This window comes from Leopardus geoffroyi, chromosome B2, assembly GCF_018350155.1.
Source record: "Leopardus geoffroyi isolate Oge1 chromosome B2, O.geoffroyi_Oge1_pat1.0, whole genome shotgun sequence".
Taxonomy (NCBI): Eukaryota; Metazoa; Chordata; class Mammalia; order Carnivora; family Felidae; genus Leopardus; species Leopardus geoffroyi.
In genome coordinates, this window is record NC_059332.1 from 118,984,686 (window position 1) to 119,006,768 (window position 22,083).

At 38.5% G+C, this 22,083-nt stretch overlaps 1 protein-coding gene across 3 annotated transcripts in view; it reads left to right on the forward strand.

The window, feature by feature from the left end:
- The window catches only part of ENPP3 (ectonucleotide pyrophosphatase/phosphodiesterase 3), a 79,145-nt gene that overhangs the window by 44,137 nt on the left and 12,925 nt on the right, over positions 1–22,083 (forward strand). For all 3 annotated transcript variants that reach the window (XM_045499635.1, XM_045499633.1, XM_045499634.1), the window contains 6 exons: positions 2,103–2,230; positions 8,109–8,175; positions 11,049–11,136; positions 12,683–12,861; positions 14,361–14,412; positions 15,838–15,992. In XM_045499635.1, the coding sequence (XP_045355591.1) occupies positions 2,103–2,230; positions 8,109–8,175; positions 11,049–11,136; positions 12,683–12,861; positions 14,361–14,412; positions 15,838–15,992 (669 nt within the window). The remainder of the gene's footprint in view (positions 1–2,102; positions 2,231–8,108; positions 8,176–11,048; positions 11,137–12,682; positions 12,862–14,360; positions 14,413–15,837; positions 15,993–22,083) is intronic.

Genomic DNA, 22,083 nt, shown 5'->3' on the forward strand with positions numbered 1-22,083 from the left:
TCCTAGAGAGACCTGAAATGTTCTTGCATGTAGTTTTAATACTTCTGTAATTAAGGTATATTCACAAGCATATTATCTATTATATGGAATTCATGAGTTTATCATTGCTTGGGGTGGAGCTATGTTTATTTAAGTATATAGGTCGTGTGCAATTATAGAAGAAAACTGTTAGGATGAACTGGGAATGATTGAAGGTAAGAAAACACCGCATGAAGAATGTTACTGTCACCTAGGACCCACTGCAAGTCTGATGCAGAAATGACCATTAGAGCAGCAATTCTTTAGAGTGTTAATCACTTCTTTTTTCTCTTATACTTTGAGATTTTGGTCTTGAGTAAACATGGTGGACAATGTCTCCCTCTGCTGGCGAAGGGCATACAGGCAGTGTGTTCATGCTGATTGGATGGGTACTTCAGAATTTTCAACAGATGGACTCTCTAAAACCACATATTGTTGTCCTTTTCCCCATCACCTCACGAGCCATATAGCAGAAGCCCTGTTGCTGAGGAAGGGAAAATCTCTAATAATCCTGTAGTGGAGGAGGATTGGATACCACTGGCTTTGGAAACCATTAATGGTATCGCAAATAAAGACTGGGCCTAGAGCTATAGAACCCCGAAGAAATGGACCATCATTTCCTGAATAGTCCATTATTCCCAGGAAATTTTCCATGTGGGGGTACAGTATTCCCAGTAGGCCTGTTTTGAGCTTATATTGGACAAACATAATCAAACATGAACGGATGACTCTTTAAGTTCAACAGCATTCTGGTTGCATGACAGACAATGGCATCCTTGTTCTTAGATAAAATGAGCACAGTCTTCCCAACTCTAAGGTCTTCATCCTAAATTCTCAAATGCAAAGTATAACCCCGTCCTGCTTCGGAAATTGGCAGTGTGCCTCCACTTTCCTCTGGATTTACTCTGGCTACACACCAGCTAGGAAAATGTGACTTGTCAGATGATCTGTGGTCCTCAAGGGCACATTCTAGTTCTTTGTATCTTTGAAGAAGCTTCATAACCAACTGCTGCCATCATGTACTTGCCTGGATGTTACAAAAATATTGACTTCAACAGGAAGTAATGATAAATTAAAAAGAAAAAGAAGCCCGGTAGAGATACCAAAATAAGCAAAGAAAAACTGGCCGAAATATCTGTGCAATAAATAATTTCTCTTCCCCTTTTCATTCTGTTACTCGCCTTGCTCTACTGTCCATACTTCCTTTTAAATTGTTTTTTTTTCAATTTCATAGTATCTTTCTTCTTATATAAATTGAGCCCAAAACAGCAGTGACACAGACTTAAAATATTTGTGTGATTATCAAGGCTTAAAATAAATAAGAAAATGAGAAAGTAGAAAAAAATTATTTTCCCATATGCTTACCTGTATTTTTTTCCTCTTGTTTCTCAAAAAAAGTTCACGAGGGAGAAAAAATTTGTTTGTAGTTCTGTTTCTCATTTCCTCACTTCTTTTTTTAGATGACTGAGTTGCATCTTTACACAGTTTTAAAATATGCCGTCTAGTTACAGCAGTAATTATGAAAGACACAAAATTTCACTCCAGTTTGTGAGAAATCCATGAATTGTTCACAAATAAGGAGCCTGTACTAGGTTTTGACTTGACGTGAGAATTAAGCAAATGTAGGTTATTTCAAGGGTAAATTGAATCGACTGTAAAAGGATTTTGGTGCAATTAAATTGGTTTTTAAAATTTTTACTGATATCTACTAATGTGTTATATAATATGCATACATAATTTAAATTCAAAAATTGTAATTGCCACTTGAAATCCAGACTCATCTATTGTCTGTCAAAAAAGGAGGGGAGGGTTATGGTGGCTAAAGATATAAAAACCTAGAACATCAGACACCAAATCATAATTTAAATCCTATATTTTAATTGCAATTTAAGTATTGTTGCAACAATAAAAGCAACCTAATTGGGGAATTTGGCCACACTGAGAATAGGGTTAATAGCCTTATTTTATTAGCCATGCTTAAATCTTCTTACTTTTTAAAGAGCGCTTGTCTTAGCAAATGAAATTGTTAAATTAGCCTGCATATTTTATAACTTACACAAACAAATAATCTACCTATTATTTAGTGCCGAAAACCTGATCAGCATTTCAAACCCTATCTGACTCCTGATTTGCCAAAACGACTACACTTTGCCAAAAATGTCAGAATTGACAAAGTTCATCTTTTGGTGGACCGACAGTGGCTGGCTGTGAGGTTTGTGCATCTTTACTTATTTCATAATACTTTTAACCACCATCTTTCATTATAAATTGCCTTCATTTTACCGGTCTATTATGATCATGCAACTTTTCCTGAGCATTGGTATTTCCTTGACTTTTTTCAATATGTATTTTTTTAAGTTTATTTCTCTTGAGAGAGAGAGTGAGTGTTCAGTGCACTTGAGCAGGGGAGGGGCAGAGAGAAAGGGAGAGAGAGAATCCCAAGCAGGCTCCACACTGCCAGCGCAGAGCCCAACCTGGGGCTTGCTTGATCTCACGAACAGCGAGACCATGCCCTCAGCTGAAATCAAGACTCAGACGCTCAACCAACTGAGCCATCTAGGTGCCTCAATCCTTGACTTTCTATAATGCTACCTAGCATTTCTGCATTTGAAATATTAGGGGCCAATCTTAGCATCGTAATCCTCACAATATAGATGCACAGAAGGAAGAGGGTTAGCACTGTTTATTGGCCGTTCCAGAAACCACAAGTACCAGCACATTCTTAACCCCCAGTTAGATCTTTTTTCAGGTAGTTGACAGGATGTAAAGATGACATCAGTTGTCTTCCAGGTTGGCAGTAAGTAATTGATTAGATAGGTCATTGAAATCTTTGTCATCTTTGTGGTTTTTAGGAAAGAGCACATTTGTGGCTAAGCTAACCAATTAGGTGAACATTTTTTTTTTCTAGTTCTAATTCATGTTGATTGTTGAGCATCTGCAAGTTACAATTGCATTTAGGGAAGATAAAAACCATTCTGGATCGCTTCATCCCAAGATAACCAATGAATTCGTTGGTTTCACAAAATTTTATTGATGCTTGTTATTGTGTATGCCAGGCTTTGTTCCAGGCATTTGGGATACAGACAGGATTCCTGCCTTCCTTGTCAAATGAAGAAGACTGATAATAAGCCAGAAAACCAAAAAATATACACTTTCTGATAGTTTAGCTAATATTTCCTTTTTTTTTTTTTTTTTTTTTTGTATTTTATTCCAGTGTTTTGTTTTGTTTTTTTTCCCTGTGCGTAAGTGGTTTTAAATGGAATCAGGATCACATTGTTTTCTGGCCTTATTTGCATGCTACGTCATGTCGGGGGATACAGAGGACAATGGGATTACAGATACTGGAAGATATATTTAATAAAGAGGAGACAAAAAAGATGAGGGAGTTGGGAGAGCCTGTTCTGTGAGGTAACCAGGTAACCAAGCAATACACCGCGAGGCCAGAGAGTGTGCATGTTCACATATGGCCACTAGATGGCACTGGCCTCTCTTCTTGGGATAAGTTTCATAACCCTTTGTGAAGGTCCTTGGCTATATGCTGTGTGGCTCAACATAGCATTCTCCAGGAGATTTTAAAAGACTAAGCTTTACTTATATTAAGTATATCGGGTTTTAAATAAGTATGTGGGTAATATGTAAGCAAATATAGTCCCAAATGTGGGTAAATTCTCCAAATACTTACTGTTGAGAGTATGAGATCGAAGAAGTTAGGAGGCCACTGGTACGAAACAAGAAAGTGCCCATCCATCCTATAACATGCCCTGCGGGTTATAGAAGGAGAGTCCAGCCGCCAGGGTACCTCTGGGTATTACATAACACCCAGTCTCAAATTATGAGCTTTTTATATTTAATAGCTAGCAGTGAGATGTAAAAAGAGCAGCAGGCTGAGTTCCAGACCCGCCTTCACGCCTAGCGTGGGGGAAATGTAAACAAATTAATGTCTTGGGGCTTCATTTTCATCATCTGTAACACAAGATTAGCCTGGTTTTATTATTCTCTTGATGTTAAAGGAAACTGACTTACCTCAAAAGAAATGTTGATTATAGCCCTAACCAGAGCAACCAAGTTCTCATCTGGTTAAGTCACTCTACCTCCAATTCTTAACACATGAGCGTCAGGCTACCTAGTTTCTATGGCAAAGTATGTTGTCTTTAGTTATAGTGTCAAATGTTTGATAACTAGATTGTATTCCCTTCCCAGAGTTATAGCAAACTTTGTCATTTAGTACAACCTATCATCATCATCATCATCACTATCCTCATTTTGCCTAAAACGTGTTGGATTTCACTAATTTGGGGAAACCCAATTATTTGAAACTACAGCTGAAGTATTGCCCCCTTAGAGAACATGAATAATAGCTTTTTATTTTATGATTGGGAAGTGACAAATACTTTCCAGGCACGTTTCTACGAAATGGGGATAGACCCAGTCCTCACCCTAAGGATCTTTGCCCAGGCAGGGAGGAAGACAACAATTATAATCAGGTATAACAATGGCCACACTAGGATAAAGTGCAAGGTACAAGGAAACAATAAGAGTGATTACACAGACTAGATGTGGATGTCACAGAACATCCAGAGGATGCTTCCTGGTAGGTGTGATTCCTGCTCTGGGCTTTGAAAATTAAGGATGAGATCGGCTAAATGCCATCACATACAACAGGTCTGCCCCAGGCCGTTGGGCAGTCTGTGCGTTGTACAGAGGCACTCAGCCAAGAAGATGAGAGGCAGTGGAAAAGTAACCCTTGCTCAGCTCACTGAGCCCTGATGGGGGGCCTGTCTGCAGGAGGCCATGGACCACTTTTCTTTTGCTGGAAGGCATCCATATTCTTGCCAAGCCTTGAGTACTGCCAGCCTGTGTCTTCTCAGGGGTGCTTCTTTCTCTAAATATTCTGCCCAGAGCAATGAGGCACCTTTTTAAAGCCAGCAGCTGCTCTGGGGGCAAGGGAGGGTCTGCAGGCAGACGGCCTAGATGCCCTCGATTGCACTGGTTCTGTGTTGCCAGAGCACCAGGTAAATGAAGCCACTGTCCGCCTGACAGACCTTACCTGTCATGACTGAAAAGCGTGACTTTGCCTGGGAAGAAAATAGACCATTGATAGATACATGGTGGCTGCAGGTGAATATGTGGTTGTGTGGATTTGCATTTCAGAGAGCTCACAGTGTTCAATATGATTAGGTGTGTGTGTGCGTGCGTGTGCGTGTGTGTGTGTGTGTGTGTGTGTGTGTGTTTTATGTGGGAAGATTCTGAAGTTCAGAGTCAGGATAACCAATTAGGAACTTGGTGCAGGTCAGAAGTAATAAGGGTCTAGCTTAGAATGGTGGCAGAGTAGGAAAGCAAGGGAAGATGTGAAAGGTACTACACAGGCAGATAGTTGGCAACTGCCTGGAGGGGCGGGGGGCGGTCAGGAAAGAAGTCTTACTCGTCTCCCATCTGTGTCATTACCCGACTGTGGCAGAGACACTGGCCTTGATTTTGACGTTATGAATTAGACATGGAGAAGATAAAAGAGAGTTTGTTCCAGAAGATTTCATATGGTACTTGGAAGTTGAGCTAAATCATGACAGATAAAATCAACTCATCTTTTCCAAATGCCAGCTTCCATTTTTCCATATGGATTTCCAGAGCCAAATTAATGGCTGGAGAGCATAAACATGAGCAGTTAGAAGAGCAAATTTGTAACATTTTCACTTGAGAAGAGAAAATAGAGCTTTTTCAAACACTAATTTTTATCTTTTACTTCTGAATAAAGCTTTGCAATATTGACTAAAGTTTTCTGATCGAGTTGGGTTAGGAGTTGAAAATATAAAAAGATATTTCTGAAAATAGAGAGATATATAACAGACCAAATTTCAGAGAATTTTACCAATGACTTGGTTCTAAAGACCTTTTTGTTCTTTCATTAATGAATACTCTAGCCTCCCACACAGAATTTAAAACTGAATTATCCCCAAATGGTTACGGTAATCTTTTTTTAATGTTTATTTATTTATTTTTGAGAGAGAGAGAGAGAGAGAGAGCACAATCAGGGGAGGGGAAGAGAGAGAGGGAGACACAGAATCCGAAGCAGGTTCTGACAGCTCAGAGCCTAACATGGGGCTTGAACCCACGAACGGGCAGATCATGACATGAGCCGAAGTTGGACACCCAGCTGACTGAGCCACCCAGGCACCCCTAGTTCCAGTAATCTTGAAGGAAGCAAATATGTATGCAAGAAGGATAAAAATATTTTTAAAACAACTCTTACCTTAAGCCCCACATTTTATTGGAATTAACTAAGGTAATGAGCTGGCATCTTAGGGTAATTGAATTTAAACGCCTTATAAATAGGACTCCCTTTCTTTCCCCATTCCAGCTAGTAAGTCAGTACTTCGCTTCTCCTTTCTTCCCTCTATTGGGTAGTGTTGAGTGTAGCTGAGTGTAGCCTGCTCAGTGTGATGATTTATTTTTTATTTTGTGATTTGTTTTTATTTAAGCTGAGACTCAGTTATGAATGTTTTAGAAGCTGATCTTTTAGGACACTAAAGTCCTGCTTACAACATAAAAACAAAAACATTGTGTGTGTGTGTTTTCCCCGAGGAGTGGGAGGTAGGGGGTGGGAAAGCAAATGAGACAAATCTCTTAGGGAATAAGAGTCTCTTTTTCCATTAGAGACCTAATTTGAACCAGTATGGCATTGTTGTTTAAAAAAAAAATCTAGGTTTATTTATTGCCAGTTTGGACTGCTAAAATTGCTCAATTCAAATACTAAAATAGGAGAAGGTGGGTAAAAGGCAAATTAAATTTGAAAAGTCATTCAAGTAACAGAACACAACAGCCTATAGAAGAAAAGCCCAAAAGTTAAAAATAAGTTCTGAATTTACAAGAATATACTAGCTTCTTCTTACCGAGTGTTATAATGAACTTTTCTTCAGTATTCTTTATACTTTTACATTATTTCCCTACATATCTCTACTGTAAAATAGGAATCAATATTTTTCCCAGTTTCAAAGACTTCTTTCTAAAGCACTGAAATTCTTTTTTTTTTAATATATGAAATTTATTGTCAAATTGGTTTCCATACAACACCCAGTGCTCATCCCAAAAGGTACCCTCCTCAATACCCATCACCCACCCTCCCCTCCCTCCCACCCCCCCCACCCACCCCCTCCCTCCCACCCCCCATCAACCCTCAGTTTGTTCTCAGTTTTTAAGAGTCTCTTATGCTTTGACTCTCTCCCACTCTAACCTCTTTTATTTTTTTCCTTCCCCTCCCCCATGGGTTTCTGTTAAGTTTCTCAGGATCCACATAAGAGTGAAAACATATGGTATCTGTCTTTCTCTGTATGGCTTATTTCACTTAGCATCACACTCTCCAGTTCCATCCACGTTGCTACAAAAGGCCATATTTCATTCTTTCTCATTGCCACGTAGTATTCCATTGTGTATATAAACCACAATTTCTTTATCCATTCATCAGTTGATGGACATTTAGGCTCTTTCCATAATTTGGCTATTGTTGAGAGTGCTGCTATAAACATTGGGGTACAAGTGCCCCTATGCATCAGTACTCCTGTATCCCTTGGATAAATTCCTAGCAGTGCTATTGCTGGGTCATAGGGTAGGTCTATTTTTAATTTTCTGAAGAACCTCCACACTGTAAAGCACTGAAATTCTTAAAGTAGTATATTAATTAAACTATTCTTAACCACACAGACATTAATGTGTAAAGATACAGATAAGCTTGAAGACAATTTTTTACATTTTTAAATTAATAAATAGATTTTTATTGACATATAGCTGACATGAAGTTATATTCAAATTTTTTTTAACCTATGCCTTTGTTATTATCTTGTCAATGTCTAAGAGTCAAAGGCTTTTGAATTCTACTTCTGGTTCTGGAATTCTCCTTCCTGCTACCATTCTGCTACCATTCTGTTTGTTCCTCTGTGGTTATGAACTTGAGCATGAAAATAACTATATTTATGCTGTTGTTGACAGAAAATTTACTTATATAAAAGCATAAGCTGCATAAAAATCCATTAAAGGTCAGTTTACAATAAGGTCTCATATTAATGTATTAATTGCAATGTAATATCATTTCTTTAAAGGAGTAAAGCATATTCATCCTGTGGAGGAGGCAACCACGGTTATAACAATGAGTTTAAGAGCATGGAGGTAACTTACTGCTTTATTTTATTTTTTTTAACAAATATTTATTGAGCGCCTACTTTGTCATAGGCAGTCTTTAGGGCCCTTGAATACACCTGTGAACAACACAGATAAGGATCCCTGCCCTCATGAAGCTTTCATTCTAACAGAGGGATATAGACAATTGGCATAATAAGGAAATATATTATTTGGTATGTTAGGGGATAAATGCCATGGGAAATAAAGGTAACACAGAGTAGGTGGAAATTGGGTATGTCCCAGGGTACCATGGGGGCAGTATGCAACTTTACATAAAGTGGAGAGGGTAAGATTCATTGAGATGACATTTCAACAGAGACTTGAAGAAGGTGAAGGAATCAGCCTTTCAAATGTTCAGGGGATAGGTGTACCCAACAGAGGAAACAGCCAAGTACAAAGGCCCAAAGGTAGGATTGTGCCTGATGCGTTGGGGGCAGGAGAGCCTTCATCGGCTATTGGAAGGATGTAAGACTGCGTGGCTGATTGGAGAAGAAGGAGTGAAGGTTCAGTTGGGCATGTTAAGTTGAAAATATTTATCAAACATGTAAGTAGAGATGCTTTATAGGCACCTAAAGGGAATCTACCCAGAAATAAAAAAAAAAAAAAATGAGTTTTAGGTATATCGATTATTTAAAAGATACGCAGCTAGACAAGATCCTTAGAAAGTGAGTATAGGTAGAGAGGAAGACCAAGTCCTGAGCTCTAAGCACTTCTACTTGAAGAGGTTGAAAGAAAAAGAGTCACTAGCAAAGACACCTAGAAGTGTAGCCAGTGAGCAAAGAAGAAAACCTGGAGCGGAGTATGTCCTGGAAGCCCAGGGAAGAGACTATTTGGAAGAGTCCATGAGAGAAGTGTAGCTGATATGCCCACATAGGTAAACTTCATGATTTTCTGCAACCTCATTATCTTTTTTTTTTAATTTTTTTCAACGTTTATTTATTTTTGGGACAGAGAGAGACAGAGCATGAACAGGGGAGGGGCAGAGAGAGAGGGAGACACAGAATCGGAAACAGGCTCCAGGCTCTGAGCCATCAGCCCAGAGCTTGACGCAGGGCTCGAACTCACAGACCGCGAGATCATGACCTGGCTGAAGTCGGACGCTTAACCGACTGCGCCACCCAAGCACCCCAACCTCATTATCTTTTTAAAAAATTTCTTTCTTTAAATTCAAGTTAGCTAACACACAGTGGAGTCTTGGCTTCAGGAGTAGAACCCAGCGATCCATCTCTTACATACAACAGCCAGTGCTCATCCCAGCAAGTGCCTCCTTAATACCCATCACCCATTTAGCCCATCCCTCTACCCACCTCTCCTCCAGCAACCCTCGGTTTCTTCTCCATATTTAATAGTCTCTTATGTTTGCCCCTCTCTCTGTTTTTATCTTATGTTTTCCTTCTCTTCCCCTATGTTCATCTTAGTATGTTTCTTAAATTCAGGTGAGTGAAATCATGTTATTTGTCTTTGTCTGACTGACTTATTTCGCTTAGCAAAATTCCCTCTAGTTCCATCCACACTGTTGCAAATGGCAAGATTTCATTCTTTTTCATCGCCAAGGAGTCTTATTCCACATCTTCTTTATCCATTTGTCAGTCAGTAGACATTTGGACTCTTTCCATACTTCGGCTATCGTTGATAGTGCTGCTATAAACATTGGGGTGCGTGTGCCCCTTCAAATCGGCATTTTTGTATCCTTTGGATAAACACCTACTAGTACAATTGCTGGGTTGTAGGGTAGCTCTATTTTTAATTTTTTGAGGAACCTCAATACTGTTCTTCACCGTGCCTGCACCAGCTTGCATTCCCATTAGCGGTGCAAAAGTGTTCCCCTTTCTCCACATCTTCGCCAACATCTGTTATTTCCTGAATTGTTAATTTTAACCATTCTAACAGGCAACCTCATTGTCTTTCCTATTTCCATTAATAACACACACACACACACACACACACACACACACACACACACACACCCCTTCTCAAATAAAGAAAATGTGTTGGGCTCATTATGAATATACTGCCTTTTAACATTGCTGTGATGCATTATATCCCCTTGTAAACATTTGAAAAGTCTCTAGAGACAGAGTGCCTCTCTATCAAATAGAGTACTATTTGATAATTAAGTTAATTGCTAGAAAGAAAACCTATGTCTCCATTTATTTGCTGACTATCTTGGGAAAAAAAGGATATATATGTATTATATAGTCCTATTACCAAAAAATAATTATGTTTGACACTTTTCTTCTAGTTATTTGCAATCTGAAAGAATTAGGTTGTAATGAATAACATAATTAACTTAACATTAATTATTTAAATATAAATAAAAAGTATTTAGAATTCTTCATCCGAAAGGTAAAGGGGAGATATATTTGAGAAATCGGTGGGTTAGTCTAAGCTGTGAAAAAACTTTAGTGTTTAGAAACTTCAGCATGTTTTGGTCATGTATTAACATATTTGAACAATGATATGAAAAGACAACCAAAAGAATTCCTGATGTTATATTATGAATTTGTAATTTATACTGTCCAGATATTATAGAATTGTGCTGACATTGATTGTCCATTGTTGCTTGTTTTCTCCTCATCTGTTGACATGCAAGGTGCTGTGGAATCAGGTACATTTAGAAATCAGGTACATTTATTTTTTAGAAAAAAATAAATACAATATGCATTATATTTGATTGGGATTTGTGGAATCCCAGTCACGGGTGGAAGTGACATACAAGTCATTTTCAAATCTGAAAAGAAATCCTTATAATAGCAGGAGACACAGCTAGGAGAGCTGTGACAGAAGGCAATTGTGTCTCTTCCATCATTTGTTTTTGAGTTTAGATGGCATCTAGTAACAGTAGGACTGTCATCACCTAGGCTATCTTTTTGGCACATGGACCCAGTTTTAAAGAGAAGACTGAAATTGAACCATTCGAAAATATCGAAGTCTATAACCTAATATGTGGTGAGTATATCTATATAAATTTAACATCAAAATGTGGATGTAGTTTTAAAAATACATATTTTGAAATTGGCAATAAATTGAATCCCAGAGGGGGCTGCTCTGCACTAAGAAGACAGAAAGTAGAAAAGATAAGAACGAATCACCATTCTGAATTATTCAGCCATAGTAGTTTATGAAATTATTGTTTCTGATTGCTGGTAATGACAAAGATTAGATCTCAGGAGATGAGCCTTTCTATCAGTTAATTACTACTTGAAAACTTAATAAAACTTAGGTGAGTAAAATCACATTTCCAACTTTTCAGAGTAGGAAAAGAACCCCTAAAACACAAGTATTTTCTTGTAATTACAGAGAAAAAGCTTCTGGCATAAAAGGATGATAGAAATCCTATTTGTATAGCTGCTTATTATTATTATACTCAGTGTTAAAAAAAAACCTTAAATAATTAGAGTTTTAGGGGATTTCCCCTACCTTTATGCCTACATGCTTACTTCAAACCATTGTATTAACAAATCGTTTAGGCAAGGTAATGGGTAAGTTGCAATTTCACCTTGAGCTTTAGAATTCTGACATAAATATCCTCACCATTGTCACTCTTAATCTTGCCAAAGGCGTGTGGTGATTGAATATGACTTAGAAACCAAAGGGTATCCATTTGAAAATACTGTGTTGTAGACTTAACAACTTTGATTCTTGGTTCCCCAGCTGGATGTATGGTCAGAGATGCTGGCCCTTTGTGGGGAAGCTTAGAAGGAACCAGATGGGATTTAAGTTCTGGAAGAGATCTATTAGGCGGTATTCAGCAGGAGCCACTTAAAAGGCTATGTTCATAAAATATTTGTATATTGTATTGTTATAGAACAAAATAGAAAAAGTTATCTAAATATTAAGCAAAATCTATGAGTTTAACTTTTTAAAGGTATCTGTCCTTAGAGAAGTTTCATATAACTAAGTAAATATACTACCAATAAGATTGTAAATTATTTAACTTCTTCAAAATTGTTTTTTGATAAAACTATAGCTTTTTATGCTAGAAAGACCATGATATGCTTAAAGAACAAAGTGATCCTTTAAGCAATAATACTTTTCTCTAGAGGAGCAGACACAGTTCCTGAAAATTCCTATAGCTCTTACAGCAACGGTCCCCATTCTCTAGAAAGAGGAGGTGGTGAAACCATGGGGCAAGAGTCAGTAAACCCAATGGCACATGCAGTCCAAGACTGTTTTACGGCAGAATTTATTTATCTATTTATTTATTTATTAATTATTTATTTTTTGGGAGAGCACAAGCTGGGAAGGGGCAGACAGAGGGGGACAGAGGATCTGAAGCGGGCTGTCAGCCTGACAGCACAGAGCCCGATGTGGGGCTCGAACTCACGAATCACGAGATCATGACCTGAGCCGAAGTCAGACGCTCAATCGACTGAGCCACCCAGGTGCCCCTTACCGCGGAATTTATTAATGGAAATTTTGTTTTCTTCCATCTCCTAGACAGATATTGTTGCCTTTTAATTTAAAACTACTTTGAACTTATTTTTAAAAACAGACCTTCTACACATTCAACCAGCACCAAATAATGGCACCCATGGTAGTTTAAACCATCTTCTGAAGGTCCCTTTTTATGAGCCATCCCATGCAGAGGAAGTGTCGAAGTTTTCTGTTTGTGGCTTTACTGTCCCACTGCCCACAGATACTCTCCATTGTTCATGCCCTGTGCTACAAAGCGTAAGTAATAACTTCATATATTCATAAGAATATAAAGGGGCAAACTAATTTCCATAACCAGGGTTATAGTCAGGGGAGCTGACAACCAGGTTTGTGTTCTAGTTAGGATCTTTACTAAGTAAATGTATGTGGTTTCTCTGAACCTTGTCTGGGGGTGAGAGATGCATTGTAAATTAAGTACGTGACTATGCTTTGTAAATTGGAAAGCACTATTTGGAAATTATTAATCCCCTTGTGAGCTAAGTGTCCTTAACCATTCAAAATAGTAGAATCTTGGAGCTCTTTTTTATTTCCTTGGTAAACCATCCCTCTTACAGCTACAAGACCTCTTACAGGTCTTTTTAGTGCATCAGGCACTTGGCTGAGTTCAGGAGCTTGACTTCAGATCCCAGGAGACTGTCAGTAAGGTGAGATTCCAGTGCTAGGAACCCCCACCCCCACCCCAAAAAGGCAAGGAGTCAGAACAGGAGCTCAAAATGCAAGTTCTCCTTGTGAGAACTAGAGCACATGGACGGGGCTTGGGGTTTCAGAATGGAATCAGAGCCCAGTTATCAGGAATCCATCAAGTTAAAACCAATGTCAACGTGCATTTGACACCAAGTTCAAAATGTGGTTGTAGAGTTCAATAAGCACCTGCTGCCTCCGCCAAGAATTATTCCTTATAACAAGGAGTCAGCAAAGACTTGACTTTCTATAATCCTCCAAATACCATTACACCACACAGATCAAAAAGTATACAGATAGATGCCAACCAAAAGAGGCTTTAAAGGGTAAAAGTCCAGTCAAGCTTCCCAATAAAAAATCAAATCCACAGTCAAGATCAAAGTATGGATGCGGGTTTCTTACCTACAGACAACTTTGATGGAAGTGCCATTTAAAATAATGGTAATAATAATAAACATCACAATGTGGGTGTTTTAGTCTACATTTTAGGAACGAAGAAGGGTCAGAGACGTCAGGTGAATTGTCCCAGGTCATGGGTGTTTGGTCTACCTCCTGACCGCCAGCTTCCAAATTCTTCTCTGTGAAGAATGCCCTTTGCTATTCAGAGTGTGGTCACAGGATCAACATCTGCCTCACTTGCAAGCTGCTCAGAGATCTAGAATCTCAGGCCCCACTGAGCTCAGGTTTACTAATCAGAATCTGCATTTTAACAAGACCCTCAAGTGAGTTGTACTCCTATTAAAGCCCTAGAAGCCCAGGGATGTTGTTATTTCAGTTTAGCAGTTGATTCTAGCTGTGGTCAAAATGCTTTGCCCCAACATCAATTGTATCTTTGCAAACTCCCACACAAAGTCTTTTAAGGAGTAATAGTATCTCTGTATTTCTGAGTCAGTGGCAGAATTGGAATTTAAACTCAAGTTAGTCTCGCTTCTTTGTTGAGTAGTAAAATATTCATGTGATTACTGCAATCCTGATCAGGAAATAATCCTGATCACCTTTTACAACATGTGTTATCACTTTGACTTACTTTCTCCCTTCCCCACATTGTTTTACAGAATGCTGCTTTAGAACATGTGAATCTAATGCTAAATCTCTCCCAAAATGAAAGTAAGTCGGTAGAAAACATGTCAAGTCTTTGATGTTTAGGCCCAACAAAACACAATATTGCCTTTTTGGGGGTTCTTTAAAATAAACTCACAGAGGCTTTTGAACATAAAGATCGTATAAGATATATTTTTTATATAAGATATATTTTTTTATATAAGATATATTTTTTATAAGATATAAAGATCGTATAAGATATAAGAATATACATATACGTATATTCCCCCAATATATAAGAGGGGGAGAAAAACAGAACTAGATCTGGTAAGATCAGTTGCAAGCCTGGGTAGTTATAGTGGTTCCAGGAACACAACAAATTCCTTGAAATGGTTGTGCCTTCTCTACGGTCCCCTGTTCCCTTTCTTAGATGTGAACAGGGTTCACTGCCTGGGTTGGAGTCCTACCTCTACTGCTTCTTGGCTGTGTAACCTGAGCCAAATCACTTAACGTCTCTGTGCCTCTGTCTGCTCATCTATAATAATGGTACCCACCTCATGTGGTTGTAAAGACTGAAAGAATTAATCCATGGAAAGAATTTAGAACAGCGCCTGGCCTGTAGCGACATTATTATTATCGGTTATCTTTAAAGTATTTTTGTGTTAAACTCATTGGGCTTGTTTCATCACTTATAAAATGGGGATACCATCTTTATAGAGTTTTTATGAAGATTAAATGAGTTAATCTATGTGCGCACTTAAAATAGTGCCTGATGCACAGTAAAAGTTCAGTCAATGTCTTGGTTGGTTTATAATCTTTTTATAATCTATTGAGTGTTATTTCATGGCATGAATACCTTGCAGGTTTTTAAAGTATCAATAATTGATGGAGTTTTAGAATATACTAACGGGCAAATAAAAATAAATACATTAGGACATACTTTTCTTTATAAAATTGCAACATTGTTCCTATGATAATTATTAATGTAGGTCATCTTTGTTACAAAGTATGTCCTTTTGGTTTTGAGGTTTTTCCCTCTTCAAATATGTCCTGTGAGCTGTTAGCTGCTTGGCTAAATAACTTATCTAAGCCCTAGTTTTGTAATATATAGAGTGGGATAGTAACAGTTCAGAGTTGTAAGAATTAAGAGGTTAAGTATGTAAAATATTTATGAGAGTAACTGGCATATAATAAACCACCAGAGAATGATGGTTTTTTAAAAGTTTTTATTTATTTGAGAGAGTGAGAGACAGCAAGTGGGGGAGGGGCAGAGAGAGAGGGAGAGAGCGAGAATTCCCACCAGGCTCTGTGCTGTCAGCATAGAGCGCCCATGCAGGGCTCGAACCCACATGAACGGAGATCATGAACGGAGCTGAAACCAAGAGTCAGACACTTAACCAACTAAGCCACCCAGGCACCCTGAGAATGATAGCGTTATGCATAGAAGCATTTGCTAATTTTACAACCATTTTTATGTTATTGTCATTTTAGTAACAGCCACAGAGAAACTGAATGTGCCATTTGGGAGGCCCAGGGTCATGCAGAAGAACAAGGAGCACTGTCTTCTCTATCACAGGGAATATGTCAGTGGATTTGGAAAAGCTATCAGGATGCCCATGTGGAGCTCATATACAGTCCTCAAGCCAGTAAGTTTCTGTGTCCATTGATCCCCAAAGACTGGGAAAAAAACATTTGTAGCTCTCTAATATTCTAAGAATTGAATTTTGATTTTCAGTAGAGATCCCAAAGTGAGTTTGTCTTGTAAGACAATAGCCCAGATATTGTTTAAAGGTATTTATAGGTGCTGTATGGGTGCACTGAGTTTTGCCTGGAGAAATTAGAAGGTGCTTACAGGCCAATTGGCAAGGCAGGTAGGAAAGATTTCAAAAAGAAGCAACAGGAATACAGAGGCACACCGTTTATTTTGTATATCCCACGTACACAGTGGGTGCACCTGGAAGGTGATGGTAACTAGATTATAAATTAGGGCTTTATATTTATTTGATTATTTAACAAATACCTTACTATCTGCTGTGTATATTATGGCAGGCACAAGGAACACAATGTGAATAAAAAGTAATCCTTCCCTGAAGGATACAGTATTCTAATAAGTCAGGCTAGACTTACATGTATAGATGTGCCTTGTCATAGAGCTCTCCAGACTGAAGTTGAGAATCCAATTGTTTATATTCTCTTCCTTTCTCACTGTCTGGAAAACACCTTTTGGGTAAGTGACCCTGGGACATGTGGCTAGCAAAATAAAGAAAATGTCAGATCTCTAACTCACACCGTATACAAAATTAAATTGCTGGTAGGTTTATAGACTTAAACGTGAACAGCAAATATGTTTTCCTTTGTGTATATCCTTATGACCTTGGGATAGAAAAGGATTTCTTAGGACCCAAGAATAAAAAAAAAAATTATTAATTTGACCATATTAACATTAATGTGTGACAAAAAGACAAAGTAATGGATGAGACAATATATTTGCATTGCATATAAGAAACAAGAGATGAGTAGTATCCAGAATGGTAATTAGGATCTAGAATAGCTAATAAATTTCTTCCAATAAACAAGAGAACAAGAGAATGATAAACTTCTTAGTTAATAAATGGACAAAGACTATGAGCCATGCAATTGAACTTCATTAGCAATCAGGGAAATGTAAATGAAAGCAAAAATCAGTCTGCCAGAAACCAGTCAAAACCCCCCTTCAGGGCATGGATGGTCCTGTTTAACGTATCCGCACAATAGAGCTGCCCTGTCAATGCTTCCTGAATGACTGTGTTGGCTAGATTAATCCCAACCATTATTTTTAAAGGCTTTAGGACAATGCAGTACTTTCAACCAGCAGGGTAAATAAATAATCAGGAAGCTGTTTTGTAAAGAAAATCTTGATATCTTAGATCCAAAGATTCTGATGACAAACGTCAACCTATACTCTTCTTCCTAAGGGTACAGATATTCCACCCCTTTTAATGGCAAGGAAGTGATTGGTTTATTTACTTTTCTTCCGTTCCAATTTAAGATTTCTGGAGAAAAATAAGCATATTTTCCCACTATTAATTGAAGCTTTGTGTGTTCTGAACACCAGCTCTGCTGCTGACAATGGTTTAATTGTGGTCAGTGGTAGGAGAGCCCTGATATTTCCCAATGTGGGCAAATATTTTACCAACAGTTACCTGAGTTCATGTGTATGGTTAATGGCAACATCACTTTCCTAATCCACAACATGGTGTTTGTGATTTTCTTCAACATACTGTGGAACAACAATATGAAATTGTTTATTCCTTGAAATAATTTCTATTTGTTTTTGTTTTTGAGAAGGGCAGTATATTTAAGGCCAGTCTTATTATTCAGTTCTCTATTTTGAAAAGTCCAGGTTATCAGGGACTCTGTGGAGTTAAGGGGAATGTTGATATTTTTAATACTTTCCCCTGCTGTCTTGCATTCCTGAATTTATATGAGCTTTAGCGGAAATCAGAGGCAGAGAGATTTTAAGTGGGCTCAGACCAGGCGTTTAGTACAATTCTTTTTTGTTATTGTTTTAAAACTGGCTTCATTGTTACCAAAAGTTCCTGCCCTTTCAGTGATCCCACAGACCTGCTTGTATATTTCTCCCTCCATGTGACAGGATGGAATTCTAGCAATTTTCTGCTTTCTAATTCAGAAATTACTCTGTTAGTATGTTGTGGTTCAAGAAAATTACATACAAGGATGTTTTGAGATTCACATAAAAATGTTGTAAATCAGCCCTGTGTTTGAAAAAAAAAAAAAATCAGACTTTAAATAAGCACTTTTTGGAGCATGGGCCCAATTGGCTTGTGCCTTTAAGTTTTATGGAGCTTTTGTTTTTCTGTGGTTTTGGTGGGTTTTCTAATTTTTGTTGTTGTTATTATCTCAGAAGAGTTCTGGAGAAGTAGCTGTGATTTGAAATCATGGTCCTAACAACTGCTTCAAAACCATTAGAGTTGATTAGACTGTATATGCATTTTGCTTCTGGGCCTGCTCAGTAGGGCCAGATGAATGGCTTTTTCTGTTGCTAGGTGAAAAACTGAAATTAAGAGCAAGAACTATGATTATGTTTTAGAATGTATGCCTTATAAATTTAAAATAAATCAAAGAACTTTTTCAGAGAAGAAAATCTAGCACACTTGCAAAGCACTTCTCTCTCTCTTGATCTATATTCGTACATACCTCACTTATCACTGGATTTTGGCCGGCGGGGTGGGGGGCGGGGGTGGACGGGGAGGAGGGGCTCAATCTCACTACCGTGAGATCATGACCTGAGCCAAAATCAAGAGTCGGACACTCCACGGACTAAGCCACCCAGCCATTCCTTCGCTGGATTTTTAAATAGCCTTGTTTTGTTTCCAAAGTTTCCTAGTGCTAATATTATAAATTATGACTTAATCATGTTTTGTGACTCTTTAAAAAACTAGGAACGTTATTATGTATTGCAAACATTTTTTTAACTATAAGAAATATTTTTCCCTATAGAAAAAAGCCACATGCCCAGAAGAATAATTTAAAAAGTATACAGTTAGTATTCTTACCATAAGTTCAGATGGTAACAATCCAATCTTCAAATAAATAACTAGCTTTTATGATCAGCCTACAGGTAAAGAGAGTCTGTAGCTTCAATAAAAACACTTTTATCTCCTGTTCAAGTTTTATTTTAACCCCATGCCAGACTAGAAATGAAAGTATCTTGCTTTCCTGTCTGTGCTCATCACCTACTTCTCTTGAAGAATTTTGAGAGCTAGGGAGTTCAGATTTTATCTGAGTGTCTGAGTTCTATTTATTCTTTTCCTGACTTTTATCCCCTGGCTTAAAAAACTCTAAGGAACTCTGAAAAGCTAGCAGGGCTGAACCTGTTTCTGTGTGTGGAGGTGCGGGGAGGGGGGTGGTGATGGTTCACTGTATCTTCTCTCAGGAACCCAGGACTCAGAAATGACGTGACCACACCTCCCCTCTATCCTTTTAAAGGGCTGCCTAATGCATAACCTCATGTTCATACAGGAGGCCACATCCTGTCTTTCCTAGTCTTGATGCACTTATATTTGGGGTTCAGGTTTGGTATGTAAGAAACAGGATTTTCAGTAAGCAAAAGAAGTGTAACTTTTTTTTAGTACTTTCTGACTAAACCCATTTTGATCCATGTGCCCCAAAGTCTATGCTACTTAGAGAAAATAGCAAATATTTTTGCCCGTTATTTGAGTACAACTTCTACAGCTGCAGTCTCATTAAAAATTACAATACACTTCCCTCCTTAACATTTTTATTATTTACCTGTCGAATGCAGGCATTTCACCTTGCTTACATTACAGAAAATGTGACCATGGCTACATTCATGTATTGCACACTTCAAGTAAAGCTTACAAAGCATGTGAAGATTTAGAGGAAAGTGATAGGGATGTGTGGTAGGAACCATCAACTCACAATATTCTGGTTGTCTACGCAGCTGACAGTCGATATTATTGGTTCTCCCATTTTGCAACATCTTCACGTGCCCCTTTATGTCAAGTGGAGAAACCTGGTCATTGAGAACTGTTTGCTAGGGTGTGTTTTTGAAAGAACATAAACAGGGGCGCCTGGGTGGTGCAGTCGGTTAAGCGTCCGACTTCAGCCAGGTCACGATCTCGCGGTCCGTGAGTTCGAGCCCCGCGTCAGGCACTGGGCTGAGCCTGTTTCCGATTCTGTGTCTCCCTCTCTCTCTGCCCCTCCCCCGTTCATGCTCTGTCTCTCTCTGTCCCAAAAATAAAATAAAACGTTGAAAAGAAAATACTTATAAAAAAAAAAGAATATAAACAGATGTTTTTAGCTTTCCAGTGTCTGCACCAGGAGAGTGAAAAAATGGTGAGAGCTAATCCATTGCCTCTAACACAAAAATCTTCATGTTTCTTGGTTTACTTTTTGGTTTGGTAGATTATATCACTCAGGAACTTCCTGAGAAAGGAAGACGGAAAGGTACATTTTTTGAGACTTTGTGCATCTTTTTTTTTTTTTTTTTTTTTAACGTTTATTTATTCTTGAGGCAGAGAGAGACAGAGCATGAACAGGGGAGGGGCAGAGAGAGAGGGAGACACAGAATCTGAAACAGGCTTCAGGCTCTGAGCTGTCAGCACAGAGCCTGACACGGGGCTCAAACTCATGGACCATGAGATCATGACCTGAGCCGAAGTCGGACGCTTAACTGACCAAGCCACCCAGGCGCCCCAACGACTTTGTGCATCTTAACAAATTCTTATTCTATCTACACACTTACTTGATGGGTTACGTTTAGATTTTAGAGGTGATTTTTCTTCAAATTAATAAGACTTCCTGGACTGATTCTCTAATGTTTTTATATGTTCTCTCATTTTTTTTCCATCTTTTGTTAAATTCTACTTTTTGAGAGATATTTGCAACTTTATCTTACAACTCTTATTGAATATTTTGTTTCTGCTGTCATAACTTTTTATATCCAAGAGCTCTTTCTGCCTTTTTTTTTTTTTTTTTTTTTTAGCATTTATTTATTTTGAGAGACAGAGACAAAGCATGACTCAGGGAGGGGCAGAGAGAAGGAGACACAGACTCTGAAGCAGGCTCCAGGCTCTGAACTGTCAGCACAGAGCCCGACGTGGGGCTGGAGCTCACAGACTGCAAGATCATGACCTGAGCTGAAGTCAGATGCTTAACCGACTGAGCCGCCCAGGCGCCCCTCTTTCTGCTTTTCTATTGTGTTCTCTTCTTTCTGTATGGATGCCATACATACTCTCATCTCTCTAAGGAGTGAATTTTCTTCTCTCTCCGCATTGTCTCTTTTTTGTCTTGGTTCCTCCCGCACCCCGACAAAACGCCTGATGATCCTTGGCTGTAATTTTATATGTTAAGGGAGAGGAACTAAGCTATGTGGCTGGGGCTTGCAAGATGATAGACTTCGCTATAGGTTGATCAGGATGAGAACCAGCCATTTTATTGGGGATTCCCAGTGGTAAGCATCTAGGTTTCCTTTCAGGCTGGCTTTTGTTTCCCTGAAAAGGGACACTTTTAATCTGATCCAGCATATATAATTGGTAGCCTTCATGGTAGCAATGAGACCGACAGGAGTCTTATCATTCAGTATATAGATTTTTATTTAATCCCATTACTTTCAATATGGTGCACCTGCTCTCTGGGCAGGTGTCCTTTAGTCTGGACATCCCTCTGGTTCAACCTCTCTAGTGAGTAGATGTTTTATCTAGCCTCTTTTACAGACTTTCAATCTATACTCTTCTTTCTGGCCCTATGTACATTACCTGTCTTTAGGAAACTCCCAAGTTCTACCCTTGGGGTTTGGCAGTAGGAATCAGCTTCTTTGTGCTTTCCCCAATCACAGGCTTTTGGTTGTCAGTGTTTACTGGTCTATCAAGTCATGTTACAATAGTAAACAAATAGGATTTCCAGCTTCTGAAAATTTCTTATCCATTATGTGTCTTCATCATTAATGTTCTTTTCAAGGAATTTCAGAAGGGAACAGAGATAAATGTGTTCAATCAAGTTGACAAGTCTATTCAATTTCTGTATAAGTGTTTTACAACCGAAGTGTTGTAGTATGTTAGGGGGTACATTCTCTGGGTGACTTTCCCCAGACTTCCCTCATCTTTATCTCCTACGTCTTCCATGTCTATTCAATGTCCATTCTCCTATCTATTCTTCATCGTACTCTCTTGCCTATGAATGTAGTGCACAGTGTTTTTTGCCTTTTTCTTTGTG